This window comes from Convolutriloba macropyga, chromosome 14 (assembly GCF_964194025.1).
Source record: "Convolutriloba macropyga chromosome 14, txConMacr16.3, whole genome shotgun sequence".
Lineage (NCBI taxonomy): Eukaryota > Metazoa > Xenacoelomorpha > Acoela > Convolutidae > Convolutriloba > Convolutriloba macropyga.
The window spans coordinates 16,070,823-16,089,067 of NC_134481.1; the positions used below are offsets into that span (position 1 = coordinate 16,070,823).

The 18,245-nt window shown below is 37.5% G+C and overlaps 1 protein-coding gene across 1 annotated transcript in view; it reads right to left on the reverse strand.

Annotated features, from left to right (window-relative positions):
* Positions 1–4,544: 4,544 nt before the first annotated feature.
* LOC142352864 (uncharacterized) overlaps positions 4,545–18,245 on the reverse strand; it is a 36,043-nt gene continuing 22,342 nt past the window's right edge. Inside the window, exons 3-6 of the mRNA XM_075405019.1 lie at positions 13,182–13,335; positions 8,845–8,933; positions 6,188–6,358; positions 4,545–5,136 (exon numbers count right to left, since the gene is read on the reverse strand). Of these exons, the coding sequence (XP_075261134.1) occupies positions 4,772–5,136; positions 6,188–6,358; positions 8,845–8,933; positions 13,182–13,335 (779 nt within the window). The 3' untranslated portion in view covers positions 4,545–4,771. The remainder of the gene's footprint in view (positions 5,137–6,187; positions 6,359–8,844; positions 8,934–13,181; positions 13,336–18,245) is intronic.

Below are 18,245 nucleotides of genomic sequence, written 5' to 3' on the forward strand. Positions count from 1 at the left end.
AAGATCACCGCAATATATCTCGGCTCAGCTTACAGCTATCAAAAACTCAAGAGCAGAGTTCAGTTAAAAATCCAAATCTGGATAACAATTTTGAAATTCCACATACTCACGTACTAGAGCACTACTAGTTTGAGGCTCATTTTATGTGCATTCTATTGACTTTCAATTAAATATTATACTTCAACCTAAATTTCAATAAATTAATGCTGAAGTCACTTTGTCAAGTGAATAAAGTCAAAAACTTTTACACAAATGAACGAAGCTGAGGATGAAGAGAGCAACAAATGACGTCAAGCAAAAGAATTAACTTGCTGAGCGCTAGAAGGCATCAAATACAAAAAAATCAAATGGTCGCAAGAATATTTGATGGGGACGACCAATTAAAAACCCAAGCAGGACAAGTCAAAGTCCTGCAGTACAATTCAGAGAATTTTCAATGAAAAGACAAATACTTGACATATACATTACGAGGAATGAATTTGGAAAACAACTTAAAAACTTAAAAAATTAGGACAAAAGGACAAAACCGGAGTCAGATTGCCGCACGTCAATAAAGCTATAGAACAAAACAAAGAAAGCAAATTTTTGTTCCAACAGATGCTTCCCTGCCTTTTTTAACCACATTTTAAAATTTTCACGAGCAAAACAATTCGTTTATCAGCTCCCCTTTAGGTGCGACTAAAATGACCATTCAAATTATACATAAACAATACACCACAAAATGTATAAAAATAATTTAAAGACAATGCAATTACAATTCAAATATATTGATTTTTAAATAAACAAGGAGGATCGGTAATAGGCGTACGCACATAATGTTCCGACCCCGCTCATCCGCACTCTTAACTTAATTGCCTACCAAATGATGAAGAGAGAAAACTTTGAAAATCATACATATCGTTCAACAAACCAATAATGGAACGAAATAATTTTAGAGGAACGATGAAACTTGTTGTTAATTAAACTACTGGAAAATACAATAAAAAATCAAAAAAACAAACATTAATTACGGCATTTATATATTTAGAAAACTCATTTAAAAACCAAACTCGCATCAGATAAAACCAAAACAAAACAAATTAACCTATACTTCAATAGAAAAGCTATGGGAACTGTCCTCAATGGAACTCGGTAACAGGTCGACAAAAAAGAGGAAAACGTGCAAAAATAGGTTAGTTTCGGAAAACAAATAAATTCAAAGTAAATAATATCATTAGATATTAAGTGAAATAGATAACATGTTCATTTTCATATCCATAAGCAATTGAGACTTGTCACTATCTATTGGACGTCATACGACTACAAAAAGGACAATTACCCGCAAAAATAAAAAGTTATATTAAACTTTGCGCGAAAATGATAACCGGTTAAACCATTAACTTGTCCTTAAGAGCATTAAAAGTGTTCAATTGCGCAAAATTTCAAAGTCAATGGCACATACCATTAATGTCAATTCAAAAAGAAAACACAAATCCTTTAAAATGTACCAATTTATAAAAATCTCCATTTTATGCAATCCCGTAGTAACAGTAGTAACAAAGCCGAGAAAATAATGGTTGGAACTAAAACCGTTACAAAAACTAATTTATAGCTCGGAAACGGCTTTGACCTCCCTTTACAGAGAATAAGCTACAACTCGACCGAAAAACGATTTTAAAATGACTAAGCTCAAAATTCCAAATAAGTGTTTGAAAACAAATAATTCCAAAAGTCATAACAGACATCACAATTCAACCCTTAAGTTGCAACACCTGAGGACGCCAAGTGAGCCTGTTGTTAATAAGACCAAATCACGAGACTATAAAAAAACATAGGGCAGAAGCCAAAACTTCACACTCAGTTTTACGACACCACAGTGTTCAGGGCACTATCTGAAGAATTATCTGTAAGACAATTACCAAAATTATCACAATTACCACTACCACAATTATCTGTAAGAATTGTAAATCATCACTTGCTTCTCATAACATCAACGGGTCTTCTTCATAAAAAGGACTACGTAAAAATGACAACAAAAGAAACCCAAAAATTGAACGGTATAGAAATCTCGATGTAAGGATCTATAGTGAGAGCAAGATCAACCCTGATATTGCTGCGTGGCCAAAAACACTAAATTGTTCATATGGTTGCGAAACAGGTCAATTTTAAAGAAGTTTTTTAGTATATCAAAAATAAATAATGCGTTTTGTATTATTATCGAGTTTAAATTTGCAAAGAATGTCAAAATTGTTATTCAGAAGAATCCTAAAGCCAGCGGAAGTACAGTAAGCCCTCTTTTTGAGCTTAAAAAGATTACACTTGCAGTTTTAGGTGTCTACTTCCAGCAAACTTAAAGAAAGTCGGCTAAAAAAGCATATTTGGTCCCATTTTTGACAAAAAATTTTAAAAAATTTATCATAAATTCTAGCCAACAAACTCGGATCGAACAATTTAGCAACCCTCCTTGATCTTTAAAGACAAAATTAATATGAATACCGTAAACAATTTTAACATTTTTCCCGCAAAATTGGCGAAAATACGCTGGATGGGCTTTCTAATGATAACAGCCACAACTCTCTACGATGTTATATCGGTTGGCAAAAAATGACTTAAGAGAACCCATTTCACCATAAGCTCCTCGCCGCAATAAAGAGGATCGGAAAAAATATATTTCCGAAGGTACTGTTTTCTTACTCTTTCCTACAGTTCAGATGGGAGCAGAAAATATCAATAGCATAATCGGCCAGAAAATTGGCGAAACATTTTTCCAGCATTTCCAATTTTAACATTTTTCCAGCAAAATTGGCGAAAATACGCTGGATGGGCTTTCTAATGATAACAGCCACAACTCTCTACGATGATTATATCGGTCGGCAAAAAATGACTTATGAAAACCCATTTCAGTATAATGCTCCTTGCCGCACTAAAGAGGATCGAAAAAAATATATTTACAATGGGACTGTTTTCTTTCTCTTTCCTACAGTTCAGATGGGAGCAGAAAATATCAATAGGATGATTGGCCAGAAAAGCTCATTTGTCCACCCACTCAAAAACATTACTTGGAAGCATAACCCAGTGTCAATTGAATCCATATAAAAAACATAACCGACTAAACGTCGGGAAAATAGCTCTCGAATGACCAGTGGGAGCTCTAATCAATTGCAGCCTGCTTCAGTCACGGGGGAGCCTAAATGGGACTAAGAAGTTCAATAGTGTGCTTCAAATACCCACATTAGAGGTTAACATACACCTAAAATGGCACCATTTGCGGCGCACTTTTCATGACTTTTAGTATTAAATTGCCGCCAATTGAGTTCAGCTGCTTGGAATTCTGATTGAGAGAGTTTTAGATCACTCGAAACGCGAAAATTCACTCGAAACTCACTCGAAAAGTCAAAATTTTCAAGGGAAAATTTTGCATAAAAAAGACGCACGTTTAAAATAATTGCTATGAACTTCGTTCAAGAGCAATTAAAAACTGCCGGATTGCTAGAAGATAGCTTTGATTTCTTTTTAGACCAGCAGTTTTTAAAAAGCAATGAAAAATACGTTGGAAAAAAATCACTTCCTGTCCTCAAATGACCTTTCATTGTAGTGACATATACTCAGTTGGCATTACCGCCTTCAATTGATTCCTGGCGATAGCGAGTTTGGTCAGAATGACAGACAGCGACGCTAATTCGTTCGCAAACATATATAATTTCCGGATTAAATCTTTTTAGGTTTTCCAAAGCTGCTGATTAGACAATAAAAATTAGAAGTACTGATCACTACTGTATTATTTTCAGCAAGTAAGAATTTGGGTCTGGAATAAAATTTCGCTTAAAATTATAAGCTTATTTTTTGGTCTAATTTAGGACAAATTTTTCTGCAATAAGTATAAAACATTATTCTTTTGCTAAGCGCAACACAACGCAACATGTCTGTGCGTTGCGTGACTAACATCAGATTGCCATTACTGATTAAAATCATTTCAAGTTTGAAAAACATGATATAATGGAAAACAATTCTTCAGTAGAAACGTTCGAATTTCTTTTATTTTGACCATGTTTTGTCATAAAACTAAAAGCTCATTCAAGGATAAAATTTTGAAACTAGCCACTAAATTGCCGTAAAAACTTGCAGGAAGGAGAAATTACGCTAAGAAGGATTTTACAGGACTTCTTGGTCAACAATTAAACTTAGCTCGGCCTATAAACAATGTTGAAGCTCCCAACTTTGTGATTGTAATTTTATATCTGCCTGCAGATGTCAAAGCAGGTTACCATATAAAATCTGAGAAAATGGGTCTTTTTAATTATAGCCTATGCTTAGGCGTTAAATAACATAAAGCCCCCATCATGATACTTATACCATAATGGGGGCTACATTTTCATGGGGGGGGGGCGCTATAATTGGAAAGACTAAAAAAATTGCTCGGAATATATTAAAATAGGGGTGAAAAAACTTAGGTCAAAAAAGCTGAGCTTGCTGTCAGTTGACAATCAGCCTCGTCATGAATTCGCTGCCATCAGAAGAACTTGTTTGAATACATAGTTCACTAAAAGTAGGGGCAGAACACAAAATAAGAAATTGAAGAAATGTAAACTGTAATATCTATGTATAATCTAATCAAGAAACAAAATTTCATAATAACACAAATTCATAATCACAAAATATAAAATTAGAATGCCACAGACAACGCAATATTCGGCATCAAACTTTAGCAGCAAAACAGCTCAAGAAATTCCCCAAACATGAACTGTCAAAATCAACATGACAGTCAAAACATCCTTTGATAATCGAGAAAGAGCTATCTCTTAAACACGGGTTCGTTAACGTCCCATTCCTTGCATAATTCCTCCCATTCGCCCATTGACAACCCAATGACCAACTGTTTTCCTTTCTCGCTACCCTGTCCCCCTTGTGACGTAGAAGGAGCGTTACTTTTCTGCCTCATAGGTCTCAACATTGGGAGTTTATCCTCGTCCAGAAAGAGACTAACGTGGCCATCTCTGATTAGAAACGACAGGTAGAAAATGTTTTCTGTCGTTCGCCCAAAAGATGTCGGATCAAGCACCATTTCGAAAAAGTCAACATCGCCATTTTCGTACTTTGCTGCTTCTCGTTTTAGAGCGCGATAAAAGCGTTCCACAGTTTCTGCTGTCTTTTCGCCGTCTAAATAACAAGGGATCAAAACTTCGGTTTAAATTTGAATTTGCTTGCATATCAAAAAGACACCCATTATAACCCATTACACAAATGTCGATGACAAACATAAACCGACAAATGTCGAAAGAATCGCTCTCGAACGACAGGCGAGGCAATTTAATTCAGGGGCTGTAGTCTAAATAAATTTTTATTTACTGGTGCAAAAATAGTTACCCACGCCGGGATTCGAGCCATGAACCTCCCGCGCCCTCACGAAAAGGACTTCCCACTCGGCTATCAGGCCCTTCTTGTTGCTATGTTACACTCGATTTTATTTTAGCAACAAGCTTTACTTCCGAGTGACAGCAAAAGAAATAGAGATCACTCAAAAATGAAGAACGAAAGCGTCAAAAAGTCACTTGAGAAGTCAAAAAATGTTCTAGAAGAAAAAACCTGTCCAGCGAAAAACTCGCATTAAAAAAGACCAATACGTTTACAATAATTGCTACGAAATTCGTTCGAGCGCAATTAATAAGCACGAAATTTCTCACCTATTCCACTTCTATGTTATGAACCATTTAAAAATATTGGAGAAAAAACGGCCGAGGTCTACGATCAAAAATATGAAATGCCGCTCAAGTCGCTTCAAGAGAGAATGACTATTTGGTTTTTAAAAAATTCAAATGGTATTTGTAAATTTAAATCTAGTTTGGAGAGTAAAATTTAACCCAGTTTATACATTTAACTTACCTTTTCAAAAAAGTATCAAATACAGCAGATGATTAGGACTATTTGATTCTCTGGTTAAGTTTTCTCACACCACTAGACATAGATTTATCAAAAAAGAAAAAAATCATGGCACCGATATGCAAAGAGAGATTCAAATTGTCAGATTTCCGATTAAAGCATCAGTGTAATTTCTTTTCAAGAATACACGTATGGAAACAAAGTAAAAGCAAGCACTCCGAGTTTCAAAAGCAAACTAATCAAAAGTTCTCGCTCAACTTGGCGTCGAACTATGCCATGTAGTTGCAACAAATTTGACTGATCACTAAGACTCTGATTTCTGCAGCCTCACCTTTAGTAGCGACTCCAGATCCTGCATCCCCAAAAAGATCCTCATCGTCCACAGTGCCAACTACAACCTTCACAGCGTCAGTCACATTTCTAAACAGTGGACAAACTATATAGCCTTTTGAACCCACTGCTAGATATGTCAAGTAGAGCTCGAACTTATAGGCATAGACAGCTAAAAAACATAACGGACTAACGTCAGACGAATTGGTTTCAAACGACGGGCGACTTAGTCGCTAGCTTGAGGCCAGAGAGCCTATCTTAATGAACGAGAGAAGGAACAAGAACTTTCCCAATTTCATCCCGTTTCTAAAAACCAAAAGTCAGGAAAAATCCTTGGTCAGACGAAATACCGTTTGCACGAAAATCATCTAGAAGTAAAAGCAGACTTCGATAGTAGATATATATTAGCCGTGAGTTTATATCAGTGCAAATTCAATGGGAATTAGTATAATGAATGACATCATGCATGAAAAAGCAGCAGAGGAGCGGTATAAACATGTAACCAGAACAGCTCTTTTAAACGCTGCGGCGGGAAAAATAGAACTAACAAGAGCGTTAGATGATCAAACCAAAGCCCAGACCATCCCATCGCAATATATATTTGCTTAGCTTACAGATTTTAGAGCCCGCTGCATTACGGTAGGAACGATGTGCAGTGGTGATGATTGACGGGATTGAAAAGGGTGAGGGGGCTGATGTGCGAGGAGGGTGAAGGGCGGACTGTGAAGAGGTGAAGAGGAGGATAATTTTACTCAATTATCGAGCAATTTCGGGCGAATAGCTCTCAAACGACCGGAGAGCGGTTAGCTTCGGGTATTAGCCAGCTGGTGCTTGGAGATGCTCGCATTAGGGAGGGGAGGGGGCGAGAAGGGCGTCCTTCCTTCACACCATAAAAATGTCTCCTCAAAAGTTTTGGTGAATCAGATACTCATCCAACAGAAAACCGAAAGGCTCTAAGAGCGCTGCTCAGCTAGTTAAAGCCCGCCGTGTTTTACCCCTTTATCATCTTTTTGAGGACCAAAATTTAAATGGGTCAGAAGAAAAATCGGTCAAGCGACAAATTGAATAAAAAGACCACAGGACTAAAATAATTGCTAAAAATTTTGTTCCTTATATACAATACAAATTATGTACAACAAGAGGTGAAAAAAGTTGCATACACAGTACGGAGAGTTTGAGTTTATAAAATTGAGTTTGAGAAGTTCTTGTTAAAACAGAATGTCCTATCTAACTGTATTAAAAGACTTCCTCTGCCTCAGATGCACTCAGCCAATTCAAGTACCGAGGAGGACTTCTGCTGGCTGAAATTGACGTTTAAAAAAGATAATGTATCGTTTCCTTGGCTAGCCTCGCGGAAAATGTGTTAAAGGCGTGTGACAAGTTCTTCAGGTGTGTATGATAACATAAAAATAAAATAAAATCCAGTGGGGAAATATTTAAAGTTCAATGGGCGTGAGTGGGACTCGAACCCACTCGTGTTGATGTTCTGTTCCTTCTAGGTGATAGTTCACTGCACTAAGTTGAATTAGATAGGTGTAAGTTTTTCGTTTCAAAGCTTTGTTCTTTCATTGTTAAAGTCGCCGCAAATTTAAAATGGAGGTCGGCCAACTGATTTGAACGGTTTTGAACCGAAGCTCCCATTTTTGATGTTGTATTAGCGGACCACGCTAAGTGTCATGTACAATGCTACAAAACTTCAGCTTTTTCATATATATTAACTCTCCACTTGATGCAATTATAGCTGGGGCTTAGATTGCTGGCCATGTTCTCGGACAACCCTGCCTCGATGTTGAAAAAGATTGAGGAGATGACAGAAACGATTAAAATTGATAAAGAGAGGGAGATATATAACAAATAAAAGCGTCGTTTCTGACTTGAAGAAGCCTCAAAAACTGACGAAATTAAAAAACCGTTATATAAAAGTGCTACGCTAACCTAAACCATAAAACCACTGAAAACAAACCATGCGCAGCACAATAGCAAATGTATTTGTTTGTTTTTGATCTGACAGACGTTTCCTCTTTAAATCAGTGGAATGTTGAGGAAACTATTAAAAAATAAGAAAGTAGAAATGAAAGGCATTAACAGAAGGCGCAACAGCAGTTGGTCTTGAATTAAGCATAGACATTAATGACAGCTGTGATGTGTTCGGCCCCATTTAAAAATATTGGAGAAAAAACGGCCGAGGTCTACGATCAAAAATATGAAATGCCGCTCAAGTCGCTTCAAGAGAGAATGACTATTTGGTTTTTAAAAAATTCAAATGGTATTTGTAAATTTAAATCTAGTTTGGAGAGTAAAATTTAACCCAGTTTATACATTTAACTTACCTTTTCAAAAAAGTATCAAATACAGCAGATGATTAGGACTATTTGATTCTCTGGTTAAGTTTTCTCACACCACTAGACATAGATTTATCAAAAAAGAAAAAAATCATGGCACCGATATGCAAAGAGAGATTCAAATTGTCAGATTTCCGATTAAAGCATCAGTGTAATTTCTTTTCAAGAATACACGTATGGAAACAAAGTAAAAGCAAGCACTCCGAGTTTCAAAAGCAAACTAATCAAAAGTTCTCGCTCAACTTGGCGTCGAACTATGCCATGTAGTTGCAACAAATTTGACTGATCACTAAGACTCTGATTTCTGCAGCCTCACCTTTAGTAGCGACTCCAGATCCTGCATCCCCAAAAAGATCCTCATCGTCCACAGTGCCAACTACAACCTTCACAGCGTCAGTCACATTTCTAAACAGTGGACAAACTATATAGCCTTTTGAACCCACTGCTAGATATGTCAAGTAGAGCTCGAACTTATAGGCATAGACAGCTAAAAAACATAACGGACTAACGTCAGACGAATTGGTTTCAAACGACGGGCGACTTAGTCGCTAGCTTGAGGCCAGAGAGCCTATCTTAATGAACGAGAGAAGGAACAAGAACTTTCCCAATTTCATCCCGTTTCTAAAAACCAAAAGTCAGGAAAAATCCTTGGTCAGACGAAATACCGTTTGCACGAAAATCATCTAGAAGTAAAAGCAGACTTCGATAGTAGATATATATTAGCCGTGAGTTTATATCAGTGCAAATTCAATGGGAATTAGTATAATGAATGACATCATGCATGAAAAAGCAGCAGAGGAGCGGTATAAACATGTAACCAGAACAGCTCTTTTAAACGCTGCGGCGGGAAAAATAGAACTAACAAGAGCGTTAGATGATCAAACCAAAGCCCAGACCATCCCATCGCAATATATATTTGCTTAGCTTACAGATTTTAGAGCCCGCTGCATTACGGTAGGAACGATGTGCAGTGGTGATGATTGACGGGATTGAAAAGGGTGAGGGGGCTGATGTGCGAGGAGGGTGAAGGGCGGACTGTGAAGAGGTGAAGAGGAGGATAATTTTACTCAATTATCGAGCAATTTCGGGCGAATAGCTCTCAAACGACCGGAGAGCGGTTAGCTTCGGGTATTAGCCAGCTGGTGCTTGGAGATGCTCGCATTAGGGAGGGGAGGGGGCGAGAAGGGCGTCCTTCCTTCACACCATAAAAATGTCTCCTCAAAAGTTTTGGTGAATCAGATACTCATCCAACAGAAAACCGAAAGGCTCTAAGAGCGCTGCTCAGCTAGTTAAAGCCCGCCGTGTTTTACCCCTTTATCATCTTTTTGAGGACCAAAATTTAAATGGGTCAGAAGAAAAATCGGTCAAGCGACAAATTGAATAAAAAGACCACAGGACTAAAATAATTGCTAAAAATTTTGTTCCTTATATACAATACAAATTATGTACAACAAGAGGTGAAAAAAGTTGCATACACAGTACGAAGAGTTTGAGTTTATAAAATTGAGTTTGAGTTCTTGTTAAAACAGAATGTCCTATCTAACTGTATTAAAAGACTTTCTCTGCCTCAGATGCACTCAGCCAATTCAAGTACCGAGGAGGACTTCTGCTGGCTGAACTTGACGTTTAAAAAAGATAATGTATCGTTTCCTTGGCTAGCCTCGCGGAAAATGTGTTAAAGGCGTGTGACAAGTTCTTCAGGTGTGTATGATAACATAAAAATAAAATAAAATCCAGTGGGGAAATATTTAAAGTTCAATGGGCGTGAGTGGGACTCGAACCCACTCGTGTTGATGTTCTGTTCCTTCTAGGTGATAGTTCACTGCACTAAGTTGAATTAGATAGGTGTAAGTTTTTCGTTTCGAAGCTTTAATCTTTCATTGTTAAAGTCGTCGCAAATTTAAAATGGAGGTCGGCAAACTGATTTGAACGGTTTTGAACCGAAGCTCCCATTTTTGATGTTGTATTAGCGGACCACGCTAAGTGTCATGTACAATGCTACAAAACTTCAGCTTTTTCATATATATTAACTCTCCACTTGATGCAATTATAGCTGGGGCTTAGATTGCTGGCCATGTTCTCGGACAATCCTGCCTCGATGTTGAAAAAGATTGAGGAGATGACAGAAACGATTAAAATTGATAAAGAGAGGGAGATATATAACAAATAAAAGCGTCGTTTCTGACTTGAAGAAGCCTCAAAAACTGACGAAATTAAAAAACCGTTATATAAAAGTGCTACGCTAACCTAAACCATAAAACCACTGAAACCAAACCATGCGCAGCACAATAGCAAATGTATTTGTTTGTTTTTGATCTGACAGACGTTTCCTTTTTAAATCAGTGGAATGTTGAGGAAACTATTAAAAAATAAGAAAGTAGAAATGAAAGGCATTAACAGAAGGCGCAACAGCAGTTGGTCTTGAATTAAGCATAGACATTAATGACAGCTGTGATGTGTTCGGCCCCGAATTGACTCGGCGAGTGGCTGGCTGAACAGATAAGAAGAAAAGAATGAGATGTACAGAGAATAACAAAGACTTAGTTGTATTTGGCCCCGAATTGACTAGGCGAGCGGCTGGCCGGACACTCTTATCACGTCTGATTATTCTGTTGCTTTTCATGTTAGGTTTCTTTTAATATAGCTTAAAAAATACTAAGGAAAGTTGAAGCAACTGAGCTGGACTCGAACAACAGTAGGGAGAAAAAAAAGTTCGTTCCTCCGTTAATTTTTCTACGCTTTGTTGACCACTGCGCCACATTCCTCCTCTTAAAGACGTTCCAAATTTGTTGCAATTTTAATGAATGGAAGAAACGCCTCAAAGAAATATATATAAAGTTACTGGAGTTTGACTCGAACCGTAGTTGTGTGTACTTTATTCAACCATTTTTTTGCTCTTCGCAACTGTGCCATTCGATAACGATTTTTGCTTATCCGACGGACTGTGTTTCATTTGCACTGTCTGTCTCTCTGTTTTTCACTTTGATGTTCTGCTTGGTTTTTTTCTCTGCTTCCTTAGTTTTTCTTTTTGTGCTCTGTTCTCTCTTTTCCTGTCGTTGAACCCATTTCTGTTGTTTGAAAGAATATGATCAATGATATTGAATTTCCGGAATTGAACTGGGATTGATCCTCATTTTGTTTAGTTGATCACTATTTTAAGCAGTCATTTTAGCCACTAGTCTATGGTGTATGAGGCTCCGAGATTTGGTATTGGAGATGGTCATTAATGCTTTTGCAAGAGTTGAGCGGGCATTGTCATTGCTTACTTATCAGCTCTGATACAGATTGTATAATGTGTTTTATTGCCTTTTGAATATACCCGTTTACCAATTTGATTTGCAGTTCCCTGACTGACTTCATGTTTGCTTCTTCGTGCAATTTTTGAACCTGGTACCATTTGGTTTTCGGAGGCAAATTTGTAGAGCTCGGTTTTGCAAGTTTTGTATTTTATTGACAAAGGCATGCGAATGATCCAGCCAGCAGGAATTTGAGGACATATATAGGGGTCGGATCCAAGATTTGTAAACCAAAATTAGACTTTCTTCGTTAACGTTTAGATTAATAAGCTTCCAGAGTTGAAAGAGCCTGCTGTTCGCTCTACGTACTAAATCTTTACAATGTTCAGTCCACTTGAGGTGTGGAGTGAAAGTGTTACTCAAAAATTTTATCGGTTGTGTCTTTTTAATTGATACTCCTTCTATGTTGAGTTCAAGAGAGGATTCTTTGTTTGAGGGGTTTTTAAATTTCAGGTAACGAGTTTTAATTGAGTTAATTTTAATTTTCAGTGAATCACACCAATCAATTAGACTGTTCAGTGATGATTGGAGATGTTTTTTTAAAATTATTTTGGGGGATCGTGACCTATAGTAGAGTGCAAAATCGTCAGCGAACTGTGAGATCTGGGCTTTTATTTGAGGTAAACGACTGACGTATATGAGAACAAGGATATGACCAATTACGCTCCCTTGATGTACTCCAGCCGTCGGGCTGAAACTATTACTGACAGTGGAAAATATCTTCACGAAAACGTTCTTTGCGATAAAAATGAATTTATCCACCTTATGACTGAAATATTTAGCCCAATCGAATTTAATTTGTGAACGGGTCCTAGGCGCCATACAGCATCGAACGAAATTGCTACAAATCAACGAAATTGCTAACAATTTTGTTTGAGAGCAATTAATCACCATAACTAGTCATTAGAACACACATGGCTAAAATGACTACCTTAACTGCATTCGAGAAAAATTAACCACATGAGGGATCCGCAAAGTTCGGCTGAGAATATTGGCAATGGAATCTCGGCCAATCCGAACTTAAATTTCAATTTTTCTTCACAAGATTTAGTAAAAGGTTGTTATAATTATTTACGAAATTCAATTCTTGACCAAAAATGATTAAGTGAAAACTAAATAACATGATAACTGCCAAGCTATGACTATTTCTGTAACTCACAACAAGGAATGGTTAACAAAATTGAAACAAAAACGATTAGTGTAAAAAAATGCAGTTTGTTGTATTTTTCCTTGCTTCGGGAATAGTGATAACTATTATTTAAACAGTGCGAATATCAACTTCTATAGCTAAGTACACTGGGAATGAAAAATGCTGAATTAGTTTCAGAAAACTGCAACAATAGTATTTTTAATTTACCTGGGAGCACGCTGAGCAGGGAGTTTCCGTTCTTTCAATTGATTTTGTGACTCTCCCTGAGGAATCTCTTCACTCATGTCTACATGGCGAAACGAGTCTGGAATTTGAAGGCTAAAGCCAGCTAAGTGGTTGCCCAAGTCACTCAAGAAGGTCACTGAAATGCAGCTACTGAAATCTATTTGTTTTTATCACAAATGATCAATCACAATCAAATTTAGTTCTTTTGGCTGCTCTACGGTTCAATTTCCGTCATCTTTTAACAATCGATTATCAGTTAATACCAGTGAAAATAGACATTTCCTGTATCTACTGATAAATTAGTCAGCAAAATGGCAACGCTGAATTACTTCTTTTGACAACGCTGAAGATAATTAAGATAGATCTGGTAATCTAACCAAAAGTCCAGCAAAATTGGAAGTTACTTCATAAAAAAGCTGTTTGAAATCTCAGAGAAAACCGTTATAATTTTTTTAGAAAACTGAAAACAACTTTCAAAACCTGGCTAAATGGGCCAAGGAAAGGTGCTAATGCTCAGAGAATGTATTCGCAAAATGCCCCTGTGGTAGGAAAGAAAAATTTGGACACCAAGACCATTTGTCGTTTTGAAATGTAAGCGATTTGGCTCTAATTTTCCGAGGAATTTGGCTTTAATTTGAGGAAAATGCAATCGAAGGACGTTAAGCCTCCATTTTCTTTCTATTTTACTACCTCATTTCTTTCAACACACGAAAAGCGTGTTCATTTCAGCTTTTAGATTGTTCTGATTTAGCAAATATGAAACTGATTAAAATTTATGGGAAAGAAGAAAACTGGCTTTCTTGGAACTCGAATAAATACGAATTTACATCTGTGCTGAGGTGGATACATATTTAAAAGAACAGGATCTTGGAGATACTTGCACAAATAATTCACTATCCAACTGCCTGATCACGCTATGCTATTGCTTATCCATCCTAGCTCCTGAACAGAACAAAAATCACATATCATTGCAATAACGGGAAAAAACTCCCACTCGGCCAACAAGGGCTTCATTCAATTTTGTTTCGCAGCCCTATAATGTTATTAAAAAAAAGCAAGTGGAACACGAAATCAGAGCCTCCTACAATACTTTTTTCCTCTATCAATCACAAAAACTTCCTATATAGTTCCTTTTACAACAAAAAAATAGAAAAGAATTCAAAGCAGTTTGGCCTTTTCTACTTTGCTACCCATGCAAAATAATCTTTTTAAAATTAAATTTCTTCAATTCATTTTTGAAATCAAATTTCAATACGCGGTTGCTAACCGCCGTTAAAATTGTAGCTTAATTGCATAATCAAAAGAGCTTTCTGTCCTTCACAGAAGTTCAAATAAGAACATAAGACAAAACAAGAAAAAAAATTCCAACGTATCAAAAGAGACCGTTACTCATTACTTAACTTTCTGCTTCATTTGATTAGCTAATTAGAATTAGACTTCTTAAATATATAATCATTATGGGGATTAAGTTATGGTCATTAACGAACAGACTTCGTTCGTTTATACGGTTTTTTGTCCTAATTTCTTTTATGCATTTTCTTGTATGCAAGTGGAAATTTGATTGAATGAGTTGAAGAACAGCAGAACAAAATTGTCCTCTTGAAGTCAAAGATATAAGAAAAAGATTATCCAAACGTGCAGAATTGAACAAAAAAGACCTCTCAATTACTTTAAAGAGCGGCAAAAGCTCCTTTAAAATTTGTAGTTTAATAAATAACTCAAAACATCTTTAGACGACAGATAACTTTAGACCCAGTCAATTATTACAGGCTAAACTATTACTTCGAGACAACTTGGTTTTAACTCAGCAACAAAAATAAAGCCACAAATTCAGAAAATAGGATAAAACTAACAAACGGGTATCTGCTAGCGCTGAACATTTTTCAGAAACTAGCTGAAAAATTAGAAAAAAGTTAAATTTGATCGAGTATTAAAACAAAAATAGCACAAAAATTACATTTTTGAGATTCTAGGTTTTGAGATTTTAAGTAATGAGCGCAAAATAACGATAAAGTCGAAAAACAACACAAAAAAAACTATTCATTATCTCTGAAGCGACCAAAGCAGATTTTTCAAAAAAACTAATTCATAGAGCTTAGCTGCAAAACAGCAGTTCATTTCTCCTGCGCAAGATCAATTTCATGAATAATTGGGAGCTTTTTACCGAGGGAGGATTAGAGACCTATCTGCAAATTTCAAGATCTAGAAACGAAACAATTTATTCTTGATCACCCCCCCCCCCAACGCCGGTAGCCCCTACAGATAGATGCTATTAGGCGCCAGCGGATTCTGTGACAAATCAAAAAAGCAGTCGCGTACTGCAACAGAAATTGCCACAACGGTGAGGACACATCAGAGAAAAATTTTTCCTAAAAATTTCTAGGCAAAACATCCAAAAAAAGTAGTGGTCGACGACATCACGGTCAAAAGTCTAGCTATCGAAAAAAGAACCTCCGGTTCGGGAAAACACTTCGTTTTTACGATTTGCAATCCCTCCGGATGATATAAATACAGTTTAGAACATGCGAAAACTGAATTACAATTTAAGAAAAACTGTTGTGAAGGGTAGTGTTGGTCTGCAATTCCAGTCTCAAGATAATGCAAGCTCACGAGACATCATTGACGACTCTGAGCCCATTAGTGATGCACATAATGGTTTGACGCCAAACTTCCAAGACCTGAGTGTAAATGACCAATTCCACACAACACCGGGAATCATACTTTTCATCCCCGACACTTTCAATAAACTCTTATAAGGTGCAAGTGTTAGAAAACTCGGGGTATAAAACATAAATTAGATAAAAAAAAGGTTGGAGCTCCGAGCACGACTAGTGCTTCAATGAGAAATCAATTCAGTCCTATTCGAAGCAAAAACACAATTGGAGCAATCGCAAAAAAATAACAAAAAAATCGGATATAATTGATCTACACCTTGCGTCCTGTGAGCAAAACCAGCTTGATGATAATTTCTTTGAAAACGTTGAGGAAACTATACAAAAAGAGAACAAAAACTGCCCTGTTTACAGACAATAGTAAGTTCACATATTCCAACATGTCGTTTCGTTCCGGTCAACTTTAGAGCTAAGTGGTCACAACTGCTGACCAGCATCCTGGATGATTATGCCAAAACACCAGATAAACTAAATTTGCAGAAATTGTATTCAGTCTCGAAGTGAATCCAGCGTGCGAGCAATCGAGGAGGTAAGAAGCATAAACGAAATCAGGACTAACGGCTCTCCGATCGCCTCGATCGATGAAATGCGGGTGAACATGCAAACCTTTCGACAGAAGCATTGTCAATGAAACAAGCGAAGAAAAATTTCACAAACGGAATAGAAGAATTAGCCAGCAGAGCTAAGAGTCTGTTTGCAAGGTCAATTTGGTCGAGCCGCAAAAATCCTGTCATCTGAGGGACTTGCACCTAATAGCAGAGCTACTCTCAAAGCACTAGAAAAGCTACATCCCAAAGAAGCGCCTCCAACCTTGCTCTAACATGATAATGTTGCATCAAGTGCGTACCAATTTAACGATAACAGTTTTTGAACAATTGAAAACTTTCAGCAAGTACACTTCAGCTGGTCTTTCCAAGATGTATCTAGAGCATCTATTGCACGCAGTAGAGTGAACTGCTCCCGACCACTCTGATACCGCCCTTAGAGCAATAACAAGGTTTGTAAATACAGGAAGCAGGGTAAATTCCCTTCATTGGTTTCAAAAGCCCACTGCACCGCATCTCTCACCGCTCTATCCAAAAAGAAAGGAGGAGTACGCACAATACCTGTCAGTGAAATCCTGAGGCGCCTTATTGCTAAATGTTTAGTGACAGAAGCAAAATCAGAAGCAATTGAGTTGTTGGATTCCATTCAGCTAGGGGTAGGGGTCAGCGGAGGTGCGGAAGCAACCATCCACTCTGCGAAAATCACTTACTAAAAGATCCTAAACGCTGACTTTAAGAATGGAGTGCTTCAGATTGATTTCCGAAATGCCTTAAATTCGGTTAAGCGTTCACACTTACTGCGAGCAGCATGCAATTTCATACCAGTTATTGCAGCCTTCACAAATTTTTGCTACTCTCAGCATGTTCCAATACTGTATAATAACGCCAGTCTTCAAAGTGAATTGGGTGTTCAACCAGGAGATCCCCTGGCTCAACTTCTCTTTTCGTTGACGTTATGCCCTGCTATTGAAAAAATAAGAGACGCGGTTCCAAATTTTACCCAGCACACTTGGTATTTGGACGATGGTTTCGTTGCAGGCTCCGAAGATCAAATCCGAACAACGCTCAATATCTTAGCTAATTGAGGTCCAAAAGGGGTCTGTATTTGAAGATAGACAAGTGCCAACTCTGGTCAATTCTAGATCTACCCTCAGTTGATCGAGAAGTTACAAGAAATCTGGCAATGGTTTTGAAGTACTGGGTGCCGCTGTCGGATCACCAGAATTTGTTTCTTCTTGCTTGCAGAAACGAGTTCTAAAAGTTGTGTCGCTTTTGGAGTATTTGAGTTATCTGGATGATCCTCAATGTGCTCTCGGCATACTTCGTTATTGCTTAAGGACACCAAAGTCTGCTCTCTACGCACTAACACGCCGACAAGAGATCTGATCGATGTTTTAAAAGTCTTCGATTAGAGCCAACGGGATGCGTTAGATCAAATAATAGGTACTATTGCCTGTAACAATGCATGGAAGCAGTCAACCTTGCCGATAAACATTTCTGGCCTCGGAGTGCAATAATAGCAAGAGCAAAACAGGGCCGCATATGTGGGCACAGTGTTAGCTTCTGATGACTTGGTTCAGAAAATTAAGAACCAGCGCGCTTCAGAGAGCTGAGTTTTTAAAGAACTCTATACAAGCCTTGAACCTTTCAACTTGACTTCCTACACACAGAAGAAAATTCAAGAAGCTGTAGATACTGAAGTTTTGTGAGCTGCTAAGAAATAAGTCGCCAAACAAGGAGAAAGCAAGACTGTAATCACTCTGTTCGCCTCAATCCGGCGCATGGCTTGCGGCATCTCCAGTTCCTGCCTTAGGTCTCCATCTCAGTCC